Source organism: Carassius gibelio, chromosome B21 (assembly GCF_023724105.1).
Source record: "Carassius gibelio isolate Cgi1373 ecotype wild population from Czech Republic chromosome B21, carGib1.2-hapl.c, whole genome shotgun sequence".
NCBI lineage: Eukaryota > Metazoa > Chordata > Actinopteri > Cypriniformes > Cyprinidae > Carassius > Carassius gibelio.
Window position 1 is genome coordinate 13,207,870 of NC_068416.1, and position 20,153 is coordinate 13,228,022.

The 20,153-nt window shown below is 40.2% G+C and overlaps 1 protein-coding gene across 2 annotated transcripts; it reads right to left on the reverse strand.

The window, feature by feature from the left end:
- Positions 1–26: 26 nt before the first annotated feature.
- slc6a7 (solute carrier family 6 member 7) lies at positions 27–12,025 on the reverse strand. 2 transcript variants are annotated; one of them, XM_052587691.1, is made up of 16 exons: positions 11,837–12,025; positions 11,521–11,661; positions 9,997–10,222; positions 8,751–8,882; positions 8,374–8,522; positions 8,216–8,259; positions 6,957–7,095; positions 6,498–6,632; positions 6,301–6,404; positions 6,088–6,212; positions 5,830–5,942; positions 4,931–5,068; positions 4,626–4,725; positions 3,678–3,796; positions 3,174–3,347; positions 27–779 (listed from the first exon to the last, which is right to left on the reverse strand). In XM_052587691.1, the coding sequence occupies exons 2-16, from the start codon at positions 11,644–11,646 to the stop codon at positions 612–614; spliced, it is 1,992 nt and encodes a 663-aa protein (XP_052443651.1). In that variant the 5' UTR covers positions 11,647–11,661; positions 11,837–12,025; the 3' UTR covers positions 27–611. The 2 variants fall into 2 exon arrangements, with proteins under 2 accessions (XP_052443651.1, XP_052443650.1); XM_052587690.1 differs by having other exon boundaries at positions 11,521–12,025.
- Between the last annotated feature and the right edge of the window lie 8,128 nt (positions 12,026–20,153).

Consider the following 20,153-nt stretch of genomic DNA (forward strand, 5'->3'; position numbering starts at 1 on the left):
TTACAAACAGCATCTGCTGAGAACAGTTCATGGAACCATTTTGATTTTATTTGCAGGATTTGTGGCATTTCAAAAAAGTTATGAAAAGGGTATGTTTTATACAGCATATTTGATCAATCTAAAGAAGCTTTACGAGGCCTCTAGTACTACAGTTTATTTGTGTGAACGGTTACTATGTCTATAGGTGAGATTGTTTAACAAAACAGAACTTATTTGACATTGACCTGATTTGGTTTGACCTGGCTCTTGTGAATAAAAACAGATCATGTTACTAGATCTGTTACCTTTTAAAATAAGCCTATACACTCTTTGATGAAAAGACTTGAACATGAACATGACATCATGACATGATGAACAGCATGAAATGGAATCCTTAAGACATCATAAATTCAGCCAAAGAATCCTAAAGTCCTTTGCATTATGCCCCTTACTATACCAAACAACAAATAGAAATAAATGTTTTTTTTTTATACGATCATTTAAATGTTCATTTCAATCCAGCTTGCCTGGTGAGAGAGTGTGCATGATTCTCCAAACAGAAGTCCTCACCATACAGTACTTGTCCTTTTGAGATGTCCCACAGTTGTAACCTCCCAACTCTTGGGGCAGTGTTATGCCTCGCTTATGGCCTCCCAGTTCATGGCGGTGAAGTCCGCTTCAGTCAGGTTAACCGTGAAGGGTCCCTCAACACGCTGAGGCTCCACATGCTGCTCCTGAGAGGTCGTGTTTATGTTGTTAACGCGCCAGGAATTGAGAGGACGGATAGATTTCTGGAAGCGCTGAATGCAAGAAACGTTATGTCAGCATATTTATTAAAAAAAAAAAATCTAAAAATGTACATTAATTAATAATAAAAAATAAATAATTTTTATTTGATTAAAAATACAGTAAAACCATTTCTACTGTGGTATATTTGTACAATTAAAAATAACTATTTTAACAAGTTTTAAAAAGTAATATATTCCTGTGATGGCAAAGCTATTTTATTTAGCATCATTACTCCAGTCTTCCATGTCACATGATCTTTCAGAAATAATTCAAAAATGTTGATTTGGAGCTTAAAGGTACAATTTGTAAGATATTTGTAGTAAAATATCCAAAAACCACTAGGCTATTGTTATATATTTTGTCCAGCTGATTACTAATAATATCTAATGTTGTCAACTACTTGTAAATCATGAGAAAATTCCCATTCTAAACAGTGACACAGTCGCCTGACTATAGCTGTGTCCAAATTCAGGGTCTGCATCCTCCTTAGGATCCTTCCTACCCGGTTGAAGGAGGATTGGTCCTCCGACGACCGCAAAAACCGGAAGTCAGTGTTTGTGAATTTGGACAGCCTACCCTTCTTTCAGTTCCCTCCCGTACCTGTTGCTCATATCCTGTCGCCTAGCAACCGTGACAGCGCTAAGCAAGACGCGGATGAAGAGCTCATCGTTCTCTCCCCGGAGCTTTATAAACACTTCTGTCTGCTCTTTCGTCCTTAGAAGCGTTAAAAACAGCTTCAATCACTAACAAATAAGCTGTGTGTAAGGGGATATTCACACAGGCAGTAAGGAAGAAGCTAGTTTACGAAAGTAAACTTTTTTTTTTTTTTTTTTTTTACATATACAAATGTAAAAAAAAAAAATGCTTAACGCTAAAACAAAATGCCTAACTAGAAAACCACTGAAAATATATATTTTTGAAAAGCCAGTTTTTAAAAAACACAGAAAATAATATTCCTCCCCCACTCCGCTACCGCTCCTATGTACCGCTCGCTTCGTCCTGCCGAAAAGAATTATGAGATAGGTAGGACGCGAAAGGATCCACCACACCCATCCTTCTAATTCGGGGAAAAGGAGGACGCATTTGTGGGCCGCATTTGAAGGATCCTACGAATTTGGACAGCCTTCGTCGCGGCGCTGTGACGTAACATCCTTCAAATGAGTCCTCCGAAGGATGTAGACCCTGAATTTGGACACAGCGAATGACATTAGTTCTTCTTCTTAGCTTTATGGCAGATTGCAACCATGGATTATCAGGTGCATACCGCCACCTACTGTATCGGAGTATGTAGCATGGCTATGAATGACGTTATCCTTTGTTACCGCCTTTACTGACGTAGAAACCACATGACAACAGTGTTGTGGACAAATGCGGAAGTAGCTTTGCAACAAACTTCAACTAGAAAGAGATGCTGATCTCGCTTGTGTTTTACTCGACAGGGGAGTTGTTTTGATTCGTATCTTTACAGAAAACTTATGCTATTATAACGATCAACAAGATTAGTATTATAGGGCATACACTCCAAACACGGGGATCTGGATCGCGTCTCTAGACCGGCGTGAGAATGCGTCTGATCCATGGTCTGATCACGTCTTTGCATTGACTTTGTATGTAATCTACTCGCGTAAATCGTTGAACTTGTGTTTAATCCATGATTTATTTTTCCGTCTGATTTGATGGCCATCAGTGGTTGAGTAGAAGACAACAAATCCCATCATTCCACGCTTCTTCTTAGCATTATCAAACCACGCGATTGTTATTGTTTTGATAGTGCGCCCTCTAGTGGCAGGTCCTACAACCTGTACCTTTAAGAAAGATTATTATATAGTGCTGTCAAACGATTAATCGGATCCAAAATAAAAGTTTTTGTTTACAATATGATATACAATATGTTTATAATGTGTGTGTTCCGTGTATATTTATAATGTATACATAAATACACACAAATGCATGTATACATTTATTTAAAAATAAATTATGTTTATATATTAAATATGTACATTTATAATATAAATTATATGAATATATAGACATAAATATTTTCAGAATATATACTGTATGTGTGTATTTATATATACATAAATATACATGGAACATATATTATGCAAACAAAAACTTTTATTTTGGATGCGAGTAATCGCAATTTTGAGAGCACTAATTATTATAAATGTTCAGAACATTTATGCTGCTTAATATTTGTGTGTAAACCGTGATGCAGGATTTTTGAGATGAATAAAGGTCAATAGAACAGCACTTATTTGAAACCGAAATCTTTTATAACATTCTAAATCTGATTTTTGATTCATTTTATACATTCTTTCTCTATAAAAGTATTCTTTCTTAGAATACTACTGACCTTAAAAGCATAAATAATTATGATGGACTGATGTTTTGAAGAGACTTACATCTTTAAGAGTGCCAGACTCTTTACTGACGGCCACTATGGCCCAGATGAGAATCTGCAGACAGCAGAAGGCACCCATACAGACGCCCAACGCTTTGCCCCAGGTCGGGAACACATAGGTGCCGTAGTGCAGAGACGTACGGTACATCTCGATGAAGATGTAGGTCAGGATGAACTGTATAGAGAAAAACAATCTCTTACCATTTTGAATACAAAGACTGAGGCCTCACTCTGTGAATGGGACTATCACTGTCAGTGAGATACAGTGTCTCAACAACTGAATTATTCATTACACAGGATGCAGAACAGAAATGGTGTTTGATTCCACTCTGCAGTAAAGCCAAGTTTCTGACAGTACTGCTCAAACCCTTATAAATGAATATTTCCATATAACATTTACAATCATATTACTGTTTATCTTAAACAGAAATCTCATGCATCACTGCATTCTAAAACATGAGGGTGATTCCAATAAACTAAACCAAACCAAAACCAGGACACCCACCGTTAACAGGAAGGGGGTGAAAACCAGCCAGCAGGCTTTGAAGTACAATAGCAGTTTTGTGCACCAGGGTGGACAGCGACAGATCATGTCCACAATGTCCTGACAGAACTGGTTCACCCCTGAAATTACATCAGCATATGTAATAGTTTGGTGGTTTGTTAGTTTTTTCATAGGAACAGATTTAAAGAAATTAAATACTACATCACTTGCTCATCAGTGGATCCTCTGAAGTGAATGGGTGCCGTAAGAATGAGAGTCCAAACAGCTGACAAAAACATTACGATAATCCACAAGTGAAGTGAAAGATGTGTTTTTAAAAAAAACAAATCCATCATCAAGGCGTTTTAACTTTAAACCGCTGCTTCTGGCCAAAATACGAGAATAAAACTCCATCCTCTCTTCTTCTCGCATCAAAGTGGACAGACATATTTTTTTAGAACTTTTTTTGCTTGTTAGCGATTCTTGATCATGCTTATTTCTCTCCTGATTCAGACGAGACGATTTTTTCCTCTTTACAAGGGGTTAATTTATGTAGTGGAGTCATGTGGGTTACTTCTGGATTATTGTGATGTTTTGAAAAGCTGTTTGGACTCTCATTCTGGTGGCACCCATTCACTGAAGAGCATCCAACAAACTCATCTATAACTTGGGTCATTGAATTTTAATTTTAGCATTTAGCATCTATTTATTTAATGTTCAGTCCATGAAAATTTGATAATTTGATTTTTGGACAAAAATATGTCATCCATCTACAATACATAAATCCTTATTATTTCATGTAATGCAGAAAACAAAGCAGAATATCTAATAAAGAGCCTCTGAAAAAAAATAAATAATAATAAATAAATAAATAAATATATATATGTGTGTGTGTGTGTGTGTGTGTGTGTTCCTCATCAGAAGCCCTATATCAGCCCATCACCCAGGACAAAATGAAAGTAAGTGTACCATAAAAGAATGAGATGCCAATACACATGAAGAGAGTAATGATGATGAGACCAAAGCTTGTGCTGAAGGAGTCTATGAGCGTGAACCAGTATATCCCACCCTGTGATGGAAAAACACAAAACAAAATGTATTTGACGACAACAAAAACAGTGATAGTGCTAAAAGAATCACTAATGGACAATATGAAGACAGTCAAGATGATGAATTATGTTATGAAACATTACTAAACTCTAGACATCTGTACACGTGTATTTAGCTAAATGTCAACTACTAAGTCCCATTATGGGTCCGTCTGTTGCTCTTACATCAGTGATGAGCAGCAGGCCCATCAGATAGAAGGAGAAACAGAGCAGCGCCAGGAAGAGCGTCTTGTGCTTCAGATTGGATCTGAGCTGGGGAAACTCATCCAGCACAGCTGTACAGATCCCCTCCATGTTACCAAACTGCAGGACAGAGAGAGAGAACTTCAAACTAGCAAGAATTAAACAAAGGACTAACCTGTCAGGAGTGTACAAATATCTCATAAGTTTCACTGACATCTACATCAACAAAATGAATCAGATCCTCGGTTTGCTGTTAGGTCTGCCGTGTGCCCTCATCTGTTTGCTCTCACATTCACACATTCGGCAGACAGTTTATTCTTTCAGTATATTCAAGCTATTTTTCACCAGTATGTGTGCATCCTGGGAATTGAATCGGTGACCTTAATGATGGTGTCATGCAAACCATATATGATATATTTACAGGTGAAACTTATGTTTTTATATGTTTACATATATAGCTATATAGGGAGAATTTTGATTTCACATTGACTGATATTTTGACAACAAATAGGTGGAAACTACAATTTGAGACGCAGAGAGACCAACAGGGATTTCAGGTAATGAAACTGCTGTCTACTCATGCACATTTACTGAAACACGTATTGTAGCTGTGCAATAAGACAGGATGTGTTATTTCACACATTTCTTGACAAATCTGCTTCCTGAGCACCGATCACATTTCTAATCTGAAAACACTGAAACCGGATCACTTGGATTCATGTTATACACAGTTACCACACTTTTTGATGAATTCATTGCTGTGAGTTTTCTTAGAATCTTTCCAGTCATTCGATATGGATTTTTCTTTCCTTTTTTTTTTTTTTTAAATGAATGAAAACCGGTCAAACTCAAGAAAACCTAATAGCACTGGAGGGTCTTACCAGTGTATCCACTCCCAGCATAAAGAGCATGAGAAAAAACAGAATGGACCAAAACACTGATCCTGGGAGAAGAGCCAGGGCTTCTGGGTAGGCAACAAATGCCAGACCAGGACCTAAAACAATCACAAAATTACTAATTATGCCCTGGCTTTGGAACTGCAAGGATGCGAAAACATTTTAATTGACTTTAAATCATAATACTCTTGTGTGCTGAGCTATACATGATGTCAGAAGAGAGGATAAATAGACAGGATGTACCTGAGTCAGCCACCTGACCCACAGGCACCTTCTTCCTCCAAGCCATATGTCCCAGGATAGAGAAAATGGCAAAGCCTGCAAAAAAGCTAGTCCCGCAGTTCCCTATGGTGATGATTAGAGTATCCCTGCAAGATGAGAACTCATTTTGAGACTTTAAAGTAATGTTTCAGGAGAAAAAAAAACAAAGTGTTTTCCCACAGTGAAAAGCCTCACCTGATGACATTATTGTCAAATTTATTGTAAGACGCCATTGACAGGAGTCCACCAACCCCAATACCCAAAGAATAAAAGATCTGCGACGCAGCATCATTCCAAACCTGAAATGACAATATAATACAATACAACACAGAAATGAAGGGAATGGAAAACTAGCATTTAATTAAAAACTGGTGTTGTTCAGGAAATTTGACCTGTGCATTCGCCAAATGGGCCCAATTTGGAGTGAGGTAGAAGGCGACACCGTTTAAAGAGCCCTCAAGGGTGGCCCCTCTGATGATGAGGACCACCAGCACAAAATAGGGGAAGGTAGCAGTCACATACACCACCTGACATCAGAGGAATGATGGGAAATCAATTTATTTGATTAATGTTTCTACTTGACATACTAAAATAACAAACTAAAATGGAAATAAACATTCATAAACACTATATAGACATGTAAAAAAATCAAATAAAAAAAAAAATCAAATGACTTTAAAAATACAAATACAAATGGACAAAAAATTCCAAATGTTCATAAAAATTATAATCATATCTCAATGATTCTAAAATGGTTAATAGTCTACATTTATTTCCTATTGGGAAAGAAGCCAACTGGATGTGCTGTGGATTTCTGTAAGGCTTGCAGGTGTGTCTGGGTGGGGTCCTACCTTGCCAGAGCTGCGAATACCCTTGAGCATGCAGAGGAAAATGACGACCCAGGCAGCCAGCAAGCACAGAGCTAGAGGCCAACGCACTGGACCGGGATCATGCAGCCCTTTGCTGTTCACTACTCCCAGAACCCTCTCGCTGAACACACACAAACACTCGGTGTAAGACTGAAGAAATGTGTCATCAGCTGCATTGCATGTTAACAGTCTCAGTGTTTCAGCTGTGGTTTTGTGCAACAATCCCACCACAGTAGTCTAGAATAGATTGTTTAGGTCTGTATGTGTCAGTAACAGCGGTACTTTGGACTTGAATGCATGTCTGCTGTATATTATCACACCACTAACTGTGGTATTTTTAGATTCAAGGATGTGAACAAACATCAAACACGAGCTAAATACATTTCGTAACAGCAGTTAATGAAGGAGAGCATGACAGTGAGCTAAGAATATTTAACAGCATTTATTAATCAACATATATTAATGAACGATTTACTGTTTTTGAAAGAATTTTCACCAAGGCTGCATTTTGCATTATGAAAGTATATTTTAAATATATTAATATAGCCAGTCTCTTAGTGTCACATGATCAGAAATCTTTCTAATCTGGTACAGAAATTATCATAATTGTTTTCAGGATGTACTTTTGCAGCATTTATTTAAAATAAAAGATATTCAATTGAAAAAAATCTTACAGACCCCAAACGTCTGATCACTAGTATAGGTTCATATTCATTTCAACATATACACATTTGAAATTAAAAGTTATAAATTAACATGAATGTAATAGTACTGTAAATTAATAAATCAACATTAATGAATGCTGTAAATATTTTGATATTATATTATTTTGATATTATTATTGATTTTTTTTTATTATTGATATTTTTTCATTATTAATTCATGATACCTAATGCATTAACTAATGTTAACAAATTTAAACTTTATTGTAAAATGTTACCCATTTTTCCAACAAAGCCCTGATTAATAAATTTGTTCATTCATACAATTTCCAAGTATTTCAAATTTTTTACTAAAACACAATTATAAATCATTTCAGATCTTTGCAGATTGTATGGATATACACAGATGTTTCATGTTTAATGTGCTACTTTAAATCAGTGATAGCATTAAACATTCAAATTAAATTAATAAATAATTTTTAATTATTCTTAAATACATTTTCATTTAAATTGTATTTATTTCTAAAAGGAAAGATAATTTACAGACTACTTTAGAAATTTAAAGAGGAGAATTCTTACTTCCAGAAGACCTCAGAGGGACTTTGGGTGATATTAGTTTTGTTCTGTGGAGAAAACAGTGATTATTCGGAATAAGAAAAATATATATGATTTATCTAGATAACGTAGATGATAATCAGCATTCGATGTTAACCTACTAGCAGACAAGTAAAACTTACTTGACAAAGGGGAATGTTATGAAGAGCATCACATGACCAGGGCAGAGGGCTCTGGAAAGAACTGCCCAGGTAGTAGAACGTCCAAGCGATAATCACATTATAATAGAGACACACAAGAATGGACACACATAGCATCCCTATTCCAATCCCTGTAATGAGACCAGGACAACACAATCATCGCCATTTGTTTAACTCTGTATTTAATTAATAATTATTAAAAAACAGAAGTACCATTGATTCTTACATCTAATACAAAGTGGAGCTACAAGACTTTGAATAATGAAAATAACTCAATACCAAACTGACATGATCACAGTCCTATTTACAAACTATGATTGGGCCGCCGAATTGATGAATTACATGTGAAGTGCTGTTACCTTTGAGGAGGGGACAGCACTTCCAGACTGTGATGGGACCCGCGGCTCCATACTGGCCCAGGCTGAGCTCCATGAGGAAGAGCGGCATTCCCGTGAAGAAGAGCATGATGAAGTACGGGATGAGAAACACACCTGCAACCCAACAAGTCAAGGTTTATGACATTATAAACATTCATTTTCCATTTCAATTCCTGTTGTAAATACTTAATTGTTTGACTTTCAACCACTTGATAACTTCATAACAACAGTAAATACAAGACAGGAAGTGAGGCGGAACAGGATTTCAAAACATGAGTCAGATTCGATGTTCATAAGCATCACACCTCAACAAGTTGGAGCATGTGCATAAACCACTAAGCCACAACCCCAAATTATTTCATTTGTGCCAGTGATTCCACACTCCTAAATCACAGGCACGTGTCAGTGGGATTTTGCCCTCCTCAGGATTTGTATTATTGACATATTTCACATCAATGAAGTCTACATGCAAAACATTTTTAAATACAATATAGCAAATCTTTTTGTACGTTAGAAGTGCTGTTATTATTGGATTAGACAAATTATTTCATGAACAGAACTGGAACAACAGTGTGTGTGTTTCGGTGTGTAATATGTAAGAGAAATGGAGCAATCTCATTGTCCAAGTTCAGACACCACCGGTTCTCATTGTTTCTCTTTGGTTTCAAGTTAGGTATTTAATTCAGAGTTGACCTTCAAAGTGTTGTTAAGTGCAATCCATGAAATTCGTCATGTTAATTTATTCAGTCTCTCCATCATAATTGTCAGAGTCTCTCATTTTTAAGAAGTTACTATTGGAACAGCTCAACGAAATGTCAGTGCTTTTCTACATCACCCTCCAACAATCCGTGAACAGGTCTCTTCATTGGTATTACTAACCATCTTTACATTGCAAATTTTCTTCCCTTTTGAGGTCTTGGATTCATGGATTTAGGCAAATTAGTTTCAGAGGTTTAAAGAGGAATGTGCCCTCCTCCCTTCTACAGGAAAGGTCTTTGGTTGGTTCGACAGAAGGATTGATTTCAGCTTAGAGTAACCAAACATTTCAGAACACACATAAAAGACATGCAAACCTCCCCAGTGATGTAGATTCCTATTAACATGACAAAATTTTGCTGAAAAGCAGTAAATGCGACCATACCTTTGCAGAAAAGCCTGTGTTTACAACTCAATCAAACTACAATGTAAATGAAAGATTTGCATTCATATTAACTCTACTGTCACTCACCTCCTCCGTTTCGGTAGCAGAGGTAAGGGAACCTCCAGACATTTCCCAGGCCCACACAGTAGCCAATACAGGAGAGCAGAAATTCATATTTGCCGCCCCACTGTTCTCTGGGAGGCTGAGCAGGAGCAGCTGGTGTAGAGGATGGAGGCTGGTGCTCAGATTGAGTCTGGGATACAGGCCTGGGGACATCAGGAGAAGACACAGTCCCATTCTGCTGTCCTGGACTCTGTCAAGAAGAACATTCATCTCAGCTTATGATCACTGATCAAACACAGCCATATAACAGATGAACAGCACACATCTTTGTCATGTCATCCAGTGATTACGTCAGAAGATATAAAGCTGAGGCTGTCAGCAGGCTTTAGATATCACCCTGGCAACTGCCGAGCCACACCCTAGCAACCATTTAGAGCACCCTATCAACAGTACAGCAACACGAATAAGCAAAAAAAGAAAAGAAAAGAAAAACAAGTCAAAACCAGAATGTTGTAGCACAGTGATCCACGAGATCCACTTTCATGCAAAATTTAGCTCCAACCCTAATCAAACAAACCTACCTATGATTTTTTTTACAATCCTGAAGACACTGATTAGCAAACTCTGGTGTGTTTGATTAGGGTTAGAGCTAAACTCTGCAGGAAAGTGGATCTCACGAGCCAGATTTGAGGATCTCTGTTGTAGAGACGTAAGGGTTGGGTTTTTTTGATACACATTACAGAGGCCAAACTGACCATTAGTTCCTCAATCTTGACTGCATAGTAAACTACAGCATGGTTTTTATATTATACACAGCTGCTAATGTAAACTATAGCCTTTAAAACTACTTTTAAGACAAGCCAACATCAAAGTTTGCCTAGGGGTATAAAAATCTAGTTTACATGACTTCTCTTCTCTGCAGAAGCTATACAATATAAAAAGATGTAGCCTCCTGTAGTTAATTATGCAGTCCAGATTGAGGAAGTAATGGTCAGTTTGGTCTCTCTAGTGTGTATCCTAGTGAGACAAAAGGGAAGTCACTTGATTGCTACAGGAACATGAATGCCACGCTACTGAACAAGGCTGTCGCTGACATTATTTACAGGCATTTTTCATTAAAAAATATTAATAATATTATCAATAATAATCACAATTATTAACATTTTTCTCTATGATATGATTTTGACCAAATAAGGGGGTTCTAAAGGTGTAGTTCATCCAAAAATTAACCATTCACTTTTGTGTGTTAAAATGTCCCCATTTTTTTGGAACTAAAGGTGGTGGTTTAAATAATTCCAGAGTTTCGGGTAAAGTATTTCTTAACAATATTTAACAATAATATTTAAATACACACACAGAGAGAGAGAGAAAAAAATAGTGAAACTGTGGTTAAACGCAACCGTGAATGAGGACAGACGGGTTCTGTTACCTCGACAGACCAGCGAGTCGACAGTGTTGAAACGATTCCAAGTTTCTTTCAAAACTCAGATAACATCAAAACATAAATGTTTCTATCTTAAAACAAGTGTAAGCGTGTATTTGCAGTACCTCTCTCGTAGGAGCTGCGTTCACAGTCACACCGTTTCCAGGTGCTGCTGTTCTCGTCTCCTCACTCGGCATCTCCCCAACGCTTTTCTTCTGATGCTCGCTACATTGTTCACTTAATGGTTTCATCGAAACTCTTGTTGACTTTTAAAACAGAGTGTAATTTTTAGAGACCCTATACAGATCACGTTAGAATAAATATATTAACCTTGAATAAAAAGCGCAGGTGGACTGCGATGATCCATGTTGTCGGTTGGGGGAGGGAGAACAGAGAGTGAAAGGGAGGCGCCGGTGTGTGTTCCGCACACAGTGCTCTCACCTTCCTGCAGGTAAACTCGTTACGCCCCTCCTAAGACGACTGGTCAACCCCTTTCTCCATCATTTTAATACTTATCAGCAAGTATATTTAGCTTTCAGTCTGTATATCTGTCTTTCTTTCTTGACAAGTCCTCTGTCTCTATACGCCGGAGCTTCAATTTATGGTAGACTAATGTGAAAAGCTTTATTTTAGCTTAGCAAAAAAAAAAAAAAAAGGCGTTTGTCAGCTTTCAATCATCTCGCTCTGCGAAGCGAATTGGTCTCATTGCAACAGGAAGCCACTTCACCAAGTTCACTATAACAGCAGGAAACCGCAGGGTGCTGGTTTGGTATGACACAGACTTGATATGTGTCAACAACAAACGCAGAAATGCATTTCATTTTTAATAAAGGTAAATAGCTTTATTCGGTCAATATAAATACAGCAAAAATAGCCTACATGATATTTTAGTGTTTCTTTAAATACCGAAAGCTATTGGATTGCTCAGTGGCAATGCTCAATGGTATTAATCAACAAATTAGTTTTATATGAACATTCATATACTGAGCTGTGAAAAAAAAACAGAACAGAAAATAATGTTATGTTTTTCTTTATTAGGACACAAGACCCTATTTTTTTCTTTATGATGAGTATTATTATTATTTGTGAAGGTTTGGGTGCTTTTGGGTCCCTTAACCCAAAAGTTCTTGAAAATTAGCACACACCTTGGAATCCTTGGCCATGAGAGTTGGGCAGAAGTTGACACAGGCATGACAGATGGGCTCCACAGCGCCCCCTGGAATGCAGTGGTCCATATATCATAAATACTTGCACATAGGGGAAGTCGTGGCCTAGTGGTTAGAGAGTTTGACTCCAATATGCCATGTTATTAATTACCCTAATTCCGAGATGACAACATTTGATGTTCTACTTGTCGTTTTCCAAGGTAGTACCAATGCTGCATTCCATTTGTGCTTGAAATTCAGAAACATCGGAATGACGTGAAATTATGCCATTCTCATCTCTGACTTCCAAGATGAATGGATCGCAGCAACAGACCTCATCGAGCTGAACAACTTTTGTACTGCATGTTCTTAGCTCCACAAAAGGAAGCTGGCTATTCAGGGTTTTGTGAAAAAGGGTTCATCCTAGAGTTTTAATGTGTTCATCACCAAATTCATTCAGCTTGATCTCAAGACATTGAGGATGCTAAATTACAAAGTGATCTTTGATATCTCAAACAGTTTGGCCATGGTGAGGCAACAAATTTATGGTGAAAAAATGTAAACAGGAAGTGTGTTATAACTTCCAAATACATGACTGATTTTGCCATCAACTGGCAGCAGGAAATTGTCATATTGCATTAACCTGATTTGCAACATCCTTCATCAGAATAATATCAAGACATGGCGGATGTAAAACTGTGAAGGGATTCTTGTTATCTTAAATAGTGTTGCCATGGCAACACATCAAACTTTAATATTTTGGGGTGTTTTTGAGGCTCTTAACATGCTTAGAATTTCATGAAATTCAACACACACATAGTGTTTACAGCCATTAGACATTAGCAAAAGCTCATAAATGCCCGTGCCACTTTTTGACACCTTTTTTGGGGGGGAATTAATTATAATTTTTTTCTATTCTATAAACTACTGCCATCATTTCTCCAGAATACCCAAATATTCCAACATATCGTCATTTAGAGCATTTATTTGCAGAAAATGACAACTGGTTAAAAAAAAAGATGCAGTGTTTTAGAACTACAATAATGCAAAGAAAACTAAATCATTATAATTTTTAAAACAACACAGTACTAATGTTTAAATTCTAATTCACCTGACAGTTGTTGAATGACATTGGAATGAGTTGGTGGTCATCCCGGTCAGTGGAGAATCATTTTCACCTTTTGCCAGTCTGTAGATTTGTTGTCTCTAATGTCTGCAGCTAGACCTTGTTCTTATGAACTGCTGTCTTTGAAATTTTAAGGATGAAAGTAACCTGACACTCACTGTTAGTAATGCCAGAACTGAATTATATTACATGAATCGATCTTACTGATATAGATATCATACCTCAAAGTGATGAAGTTACAGACCATTTCCTTGTATCGTGCATGCTGCGTATTACTGATATTAACTATATGGCTCAGCGTTAACGTCTGTGCAGAACTATTGTTCCAGCAACCAAAGACAGATTTGCAAATAACCTGCCTGATCTATCTCAACTGCTATGTGTACCCAAAAATACACATGAACTAGACGAAATGACTGGCAGCATGGGCACTATTTTCTCTAATACATTAGAAGCTGTTGCCCCCATCAAACTGAAAAAAAAAAAAACGTACTGTACTGTGCCATGGTATAACAGTTCTCACTATCTCAATAAAGAAATTCATAGTCTTGAGCGCAAATGGAGAAAAACTTACTTGGAAGTTTTTAGAATGTCATTGAAAAACAGTATGTCCAGTTTAACCAGATGCCACCTGATTCAAATATTCCCTCACAGTTAAATAGTACTGACTTTATGTATTTCTTCACTGATAAAATAGATAACATATGAAATACAATAACAAATGTAGATTCTACAGTGTCTAATACTTCAGTTTCATCCATCGCACCCAAAGATAAACTGCAGTGCTTTACAACTATAGGACAGGAAGAGCTTAATAAACTTATGACTGCATCTAAACCAACTACGTTTATTAGATCCTGTACCCACTAAATTACTGAAAGAGTTGTTACCTTTAGCAGAAGAACAGCTTCTCAATATTATTAACTCATCGTTATCTTTAGTTCACGTCTTAAAACAATTCAAGCTGGCGGTTATTAAGCCTCTTATTAAGAAACCACAATTACTGTAAATCCTAGTGAACTGGCTAATTATAGGCCTATTTCAAATCTTCCATTTATGTCTAAAATTTTTGAAAAAGTTCAGTCTGCTCAGTTGTGTTCCTTCCTGCAAAAAAAATGATCTGTATGAAGATTTTCAGTATGGTTTCAGGCAACAAAGCACAGAAACTGCACTTGTTAAAATTACAAATTACTTCTTGCGTCAGATCAAGGCTGCATCTCATTGCTAGTTTTACTTGATCTTAGTACTGCGTTCGACACCATAGATTGTGACATACTCATAGATAGATTACAAAACTATACAGGTATTCAAGGGCAGGCTCTAGATCCTACCTGTCCGATTGCTAACATTTTGTTTATTTTAATTGGAAGTCATCATATTTTTCACCAGTAAAATATGGAGTGCCACAAGGATCCGTCCTAGGTCCTCATCTATTTTCAATATACAATGTACATGTTGCCCCTTGTTAATATTATTATAAAATACGGGATTAGTTTGTTATTCTGATGATATTCAACTATATATCTCAACGAGACCAGATGAAACTTCTAAATTATCTAAGCTAATAGAGTGTGTTAAAAATGTGAAAGACTGGATGACCAATATTTTTCTCCTATTAAATTCGGATAAGACATAGATATTACTTATTGGACCAAGAAACTGTACACAGAATCTAGTAGATTACAGTTTGCAACTAGATGGATGTGCTGTTACTCCCTTTACGGTCAGCAACTTTTCTTTTGAAAACCATATTTCCCAAGTTACAAAAACCGCATTCTTCCATCTTAGAAACATTGCCAAGCTACGAAATGTAACCTGATTTTCTGATGCAGAAAAGATTGGATTGGACTACCAATTTTACAGTCTCTGCACTGGCTACCTTTTAAGTTCGGTATCAGTTACAAATTATTATTACTTACCTTTAAGGCCCTAAATGGCTTAGCTTCTGCATACCTAACTAGCCTTATACCATGCTACAACCCATCACACTTCCTAAGGTCACAAAACGCTGGACTTTTGGTAGTTCCTAGGATAGCAAAGTCCACTAAAGGAGGTAAAGCTTTTTCACATTTGGCTCCAAAACTCTGGAATAGCTTTCCTGATAATGTTCGGGGTTCAGACACACTCTCTCTGTTTAAATCTAGATTAAAAACATATCTCTATTGCCAAGCATTCAAATAATGAATCTCATAATTTGTGACTGCAGTTGTATCTGATCAAATGCGCATTATTTTTTAGTTTGGGTTAAACTAATTTTACTTTATTGGAACAGCAGCTACGCTAATTATGTCTCTATTAGTTTTACATCCCATGGGAACTAGGATTTACACAAGCTCCAGTCTGGATCCAGAAGACCTGAGAAGAGATGATGCAAACCCCTCAGAGGACCTCAGAAGATGCTAACCCTGAAACAACATACAGAACTAACAAATATTGCTACGAGTTTGAATGCATCATATAACAATTGCTGTTAATAGTTTTCATCCTCTGGTTGACTACATCTTGTATTAATTTTTCAGAAAAATTCCTGTCATATGCTCAGAAACTGACAGTCACCACTTATAAGCTACTACTGTCAGGAACACAACTGGACACAGATGCAGGTATAGTGTGAGAATTTATTCAAAAAAGTCCAAAAGAAAAACTCCCTCCAACTAACAAAAACAGGCCGGGAAATAATGGAGAAATGTCCAACAGGAAAATAAGAGACTCGAATGTCCTTTCGTAAACACCCGGCAGAGGGTGCCCGGCGGCGCGGCCGCGTAGGAAGTGGAGGAGGGAGGAGAACACGAGAGAGCCCGTCACCGAGCAAACCAAAAACACTTCTGAGGAATGTAGGTGTCCGGTCTAGGAAATGAGGGAGGGGAAAAAATAGAAAAACAAAACAAAACCAGTAGCAGCAGACAATGGCACAACAGAGCAGGACTAGACAGAATGGCTACACATGGGCTGTAGTCGAACGACGATCTGGCACCGATTGGCGTGACAGACGGGAATAAATAGAGGAAGAGATGAACAGACATTGAATGCAGGTGAGTGGAGTCAAACAATTAGAAGCGGAAACTGTAGTAATGAGGGGGAGGGAGGAACGCCACAGATAGGTGCAAGAAAAACGATCAAAACCAAAACAAAACACCATGTGCGCATGAAATGACGACATAAAAACACACACCCAAGAACAGGGTGATCAGACAGCTGACATGACAGTACCCCCCCTCTGACGGACGCCACCAGGCGCCGCAGGAAGGGGCTCACCTCGTCGCCGGTAGAAGTCCTCGACCAGTGTCCGATCCAAGATGTCCCGGGCCGGGACCCAGCTCCTCTCCTCTGGGCCATAGCCCTCCCAGTCCACAAGGTATTGAAAGCCCCGACCCCTACGTCGTACATCTAGCAACTTCCTCACCGTATAGACTGGGGAGCCATCCACTAGACGGGGGGGAGGGGGGGTTGGGGGGTTGGGGCAGATGGAACAAGATGGGAATGGAACACAGGTTTAACCCTGGAAACATGGAAAACAGGGTGTACCCGACCAAGCGTGGTAGGGAGCTTGAGCTGCACCGCCGTCCGGACTCAGGACCTTGGTGATCCGGTATGGGCCAATGAACCTGGGTGCCAACTTGCGTGAGGCTACCCTGAGAGGCAGGTCCTTGGTGGAAAGCCATACCCTTTGACCACACACATAGTGGGGAGCAGGAGTCCGGTGACGATCGGCCGCTGCTTTGGTCCGCCTACTAGCCTGGGCCAAGGTCGCCTTAGCTTTCTTCCAGGTGCGTCGACACCGTCGGACAAAAGCCAAAGCAGACGGGACCGCAGCTTCGGGTTCCTGTGTGGGAAACAAGGGAGGTTGATAACCAACAGAACACTGGAATGGGGACATACCTGTGGCAGAAGCCGGAAGGGAGTTATGGGCGTATTCTACCCAGGACAGCTGTTGACACCAGGAGCTGGGATTGTGGGATGCCAGGCAGCGAAGAGTGCGTTCCAAATCCTGGTTAGCCCGCTCGGACTGCCTGTTGGTCTGGGGATGGAAACCTGATGACAGACTCGTAGAGGCCCCGATCTGCCGACAGAACTCCCTCCAAAACTGAGAGACAAACTGGTGACCCCTATCAGAGACCACATCGACCGGAAGACCATGAATCCGGAATACGTGATCAACCATCACCTGAGCAGTCTCTTTGGCTGAGGGGAGCTTGGGAAGGGGAATGAAATGGGCCGCCTTAGAGAAACGGTCCACCACCGTAAGAATGACGGTGTTACCCATGGATTCTGGGAGGCCAGTGACAAAATCAAGGGCCAAATGTGACCAGGGGCGGGAAGGGATGGGCAACGGGTGGAGCAGACCAACGGGAGGCGCATTGGAAGTCTTGTTCTGAGCGCACACAGAGCAGGCAGCCACGAACTGCCTGACATACTTGGCCATGGATGGCCACCAAAATCGCTGACGGATGGCAGCCAGCGACCTCCAGACTCCTGGATGACAGACTAGCCTGGACGAGTGACCCCACTGGATCACTTCAGAGCGCAACTTGGTGGGAACAAACAGATTACCCGCTGGACCCCCCTTCGGCACAGGACCCTTAAGTAGAGCCTCCTCTACTCGTCTCTCGATGTCCCAAGAGAGGGATGCCACCACCACCCCCTTGGGCAAGATGGTGTCTGCAGACTCCCTCCCCTCAGGAGCCTCGACGAGACGAGAGAGTGCATCGGGCTTGATATTCTTGGACCCGGGCCTGTATGACAGGGTGAAATTGAACCGACCAAAGAAGAGGGCCCAGCGAGCCTGTCGGGAGCTCAGCCTCCTGGCCGAACGGATGTACTCGAGGTTCTTATGATCCGTCCAGACCAGGAAGGGCTGAGCTGCGCCCTCCAACCAGTGATGCCACTCCCCCAAAGCCAGCCTGACTGCCAACAGCTCCCGATTACCTATGTTGTAATTCCGTTCTGGGGGACTCAGGCGGTGGGAGAAGGCACAGGGATGCACCTTACCATCCTCGTGTGACCGCTGAGATAGGACCGCGCCCACACCGACATCTGAGGCATCCACCTCAACAATGAATTGACGTTCAGGGTCTGGAATAGACAAGACAGAAGCAGAGATAAAACGGGACTTTAATTTATCAAAGGCCTCCTGTGCCCCAGTATTCCACTTGAACGGTACCTTGGGAGAGGTGAGTGCCGTTAAAGGTGCAGCAATCTGACCAAAGTTCCGGATGAACCGCCGATAGAAGTTGGCAAACCCCAGGAACCGCTGCAGAGCTTTACGAGAGTCAGGAGCTGGCCACTCGGCAACGGCCCTTACCTTACAGGGGTCGGCTTTGATCTCCCCTGCAGAAACAACGAACCCCAGGAACGGAACCGACTGGGCATGGAAAACGCACTTCTCCGCCTTAACATAGAGCTGGTTCTCCAGCAGCCGTTGTAACACTTGGCGAACATGCTGAGTGTGTACCTGCAGAGATGGGGGAAATATCAAGATTTCATCAAGATACACGAAGACGAATTGATTCACCATGTCTCTCAACACGTCGTTAACCAGGGCCTGGAAGACAGCTGGGGCGTTGGTCAGACCAAATGGTAAGACCCGGTACTCAAAGTGTCCCGTGGGCGTGTTGAAAGCTGTCTTCCACTCATCCCCCTCACATATACGAATCAGGTGGTAGGCATTTCGAAGGTCCAGCTTGGTGAAGACCTTGGCTCCCTGCAATAGCTCAAAGGCAGACGACATAAGAGGCAAGGGGTACCTGTTCTTAATAGTGATGTCATTCAGGCCTCGGTAATCTATACAAGGACGCAAGGAGCCATCCTTCTTCTTGACAAAGAAGAAGCCAGCGCCTGCAGGAGATGAAGAGGGTCGGATGAGACCGGCTTTGAGGGATTCATTAATGTATTTGTCCATGGCCTCTCTTTCAGGGCCTGAAAGGGAAAACAAGTGACCCTTGGGCGGAGAAGTGCCTGGGAGGAGCTCAATGGCACAGTCATAAGGACGATGTGGAGGTAACGAGGTGGCCCGGGACTTACAAAACACCTGGCACAGGTCGTGGTACTCCACCGGGACCCCCTTCAAACAGCAGCCTCCACCTGTAAGACAGGACACACAGACACAGGAAAAGAGGCAGCACCCAAACAAGACACATGACAAAACTTACTCCAAGACAAGACAGAGTTGCTCGACCAATCCACGTGAGGGCCATGTTGCACCAACCATGGGTGCCCCAGGACAATGGGAGCACTCTGGGATTCAAGAAGGTACAGCGTGGTTACCTCACGGTGATTGCCCGAAACTATTAGATTAACAGGAGGGGTAGCATAGGAGACAGTGGTGATCAAAGTGCCATTCAATGAACGGGCAGGAATAGGTTCAGGAAGAGGAATGACAGGAATCCCCCAAAGGGGGGCTAGAGAAAGGTCCATAAAGTTGCCCTCAGCTCCCGAGTCAACCAGTGCTGCACAGGAGTTAGAGATATCACCAAACTGAATTGAGACA

Excerpts from the sequence above, each read along its gene's own strand:
- slc6a7 (XM_052587691.1), bottom strand. The coding sequence starts at position 11,646 with ATGAAACCATTAAGTGAACAATGTAGCGAGCATCAGAAGAAAAGCGTT. Across the intron at positions 7,096-8,215 it reads CCCTCTGAGGTCTTCTGGAA|CGAGAGGGTTCTGGGAGTAG; the intron begins GTAAGAATTCTC and ends GTGTGTGTTCAG. Across the intron at positions 3,348-3,677 it reads TCACCCCCTTCCTGTTAACG|TTCATCCTGACCTACATCTT; the intron begins GTGGGTGTCCTG and ends TTCTCTATACAG.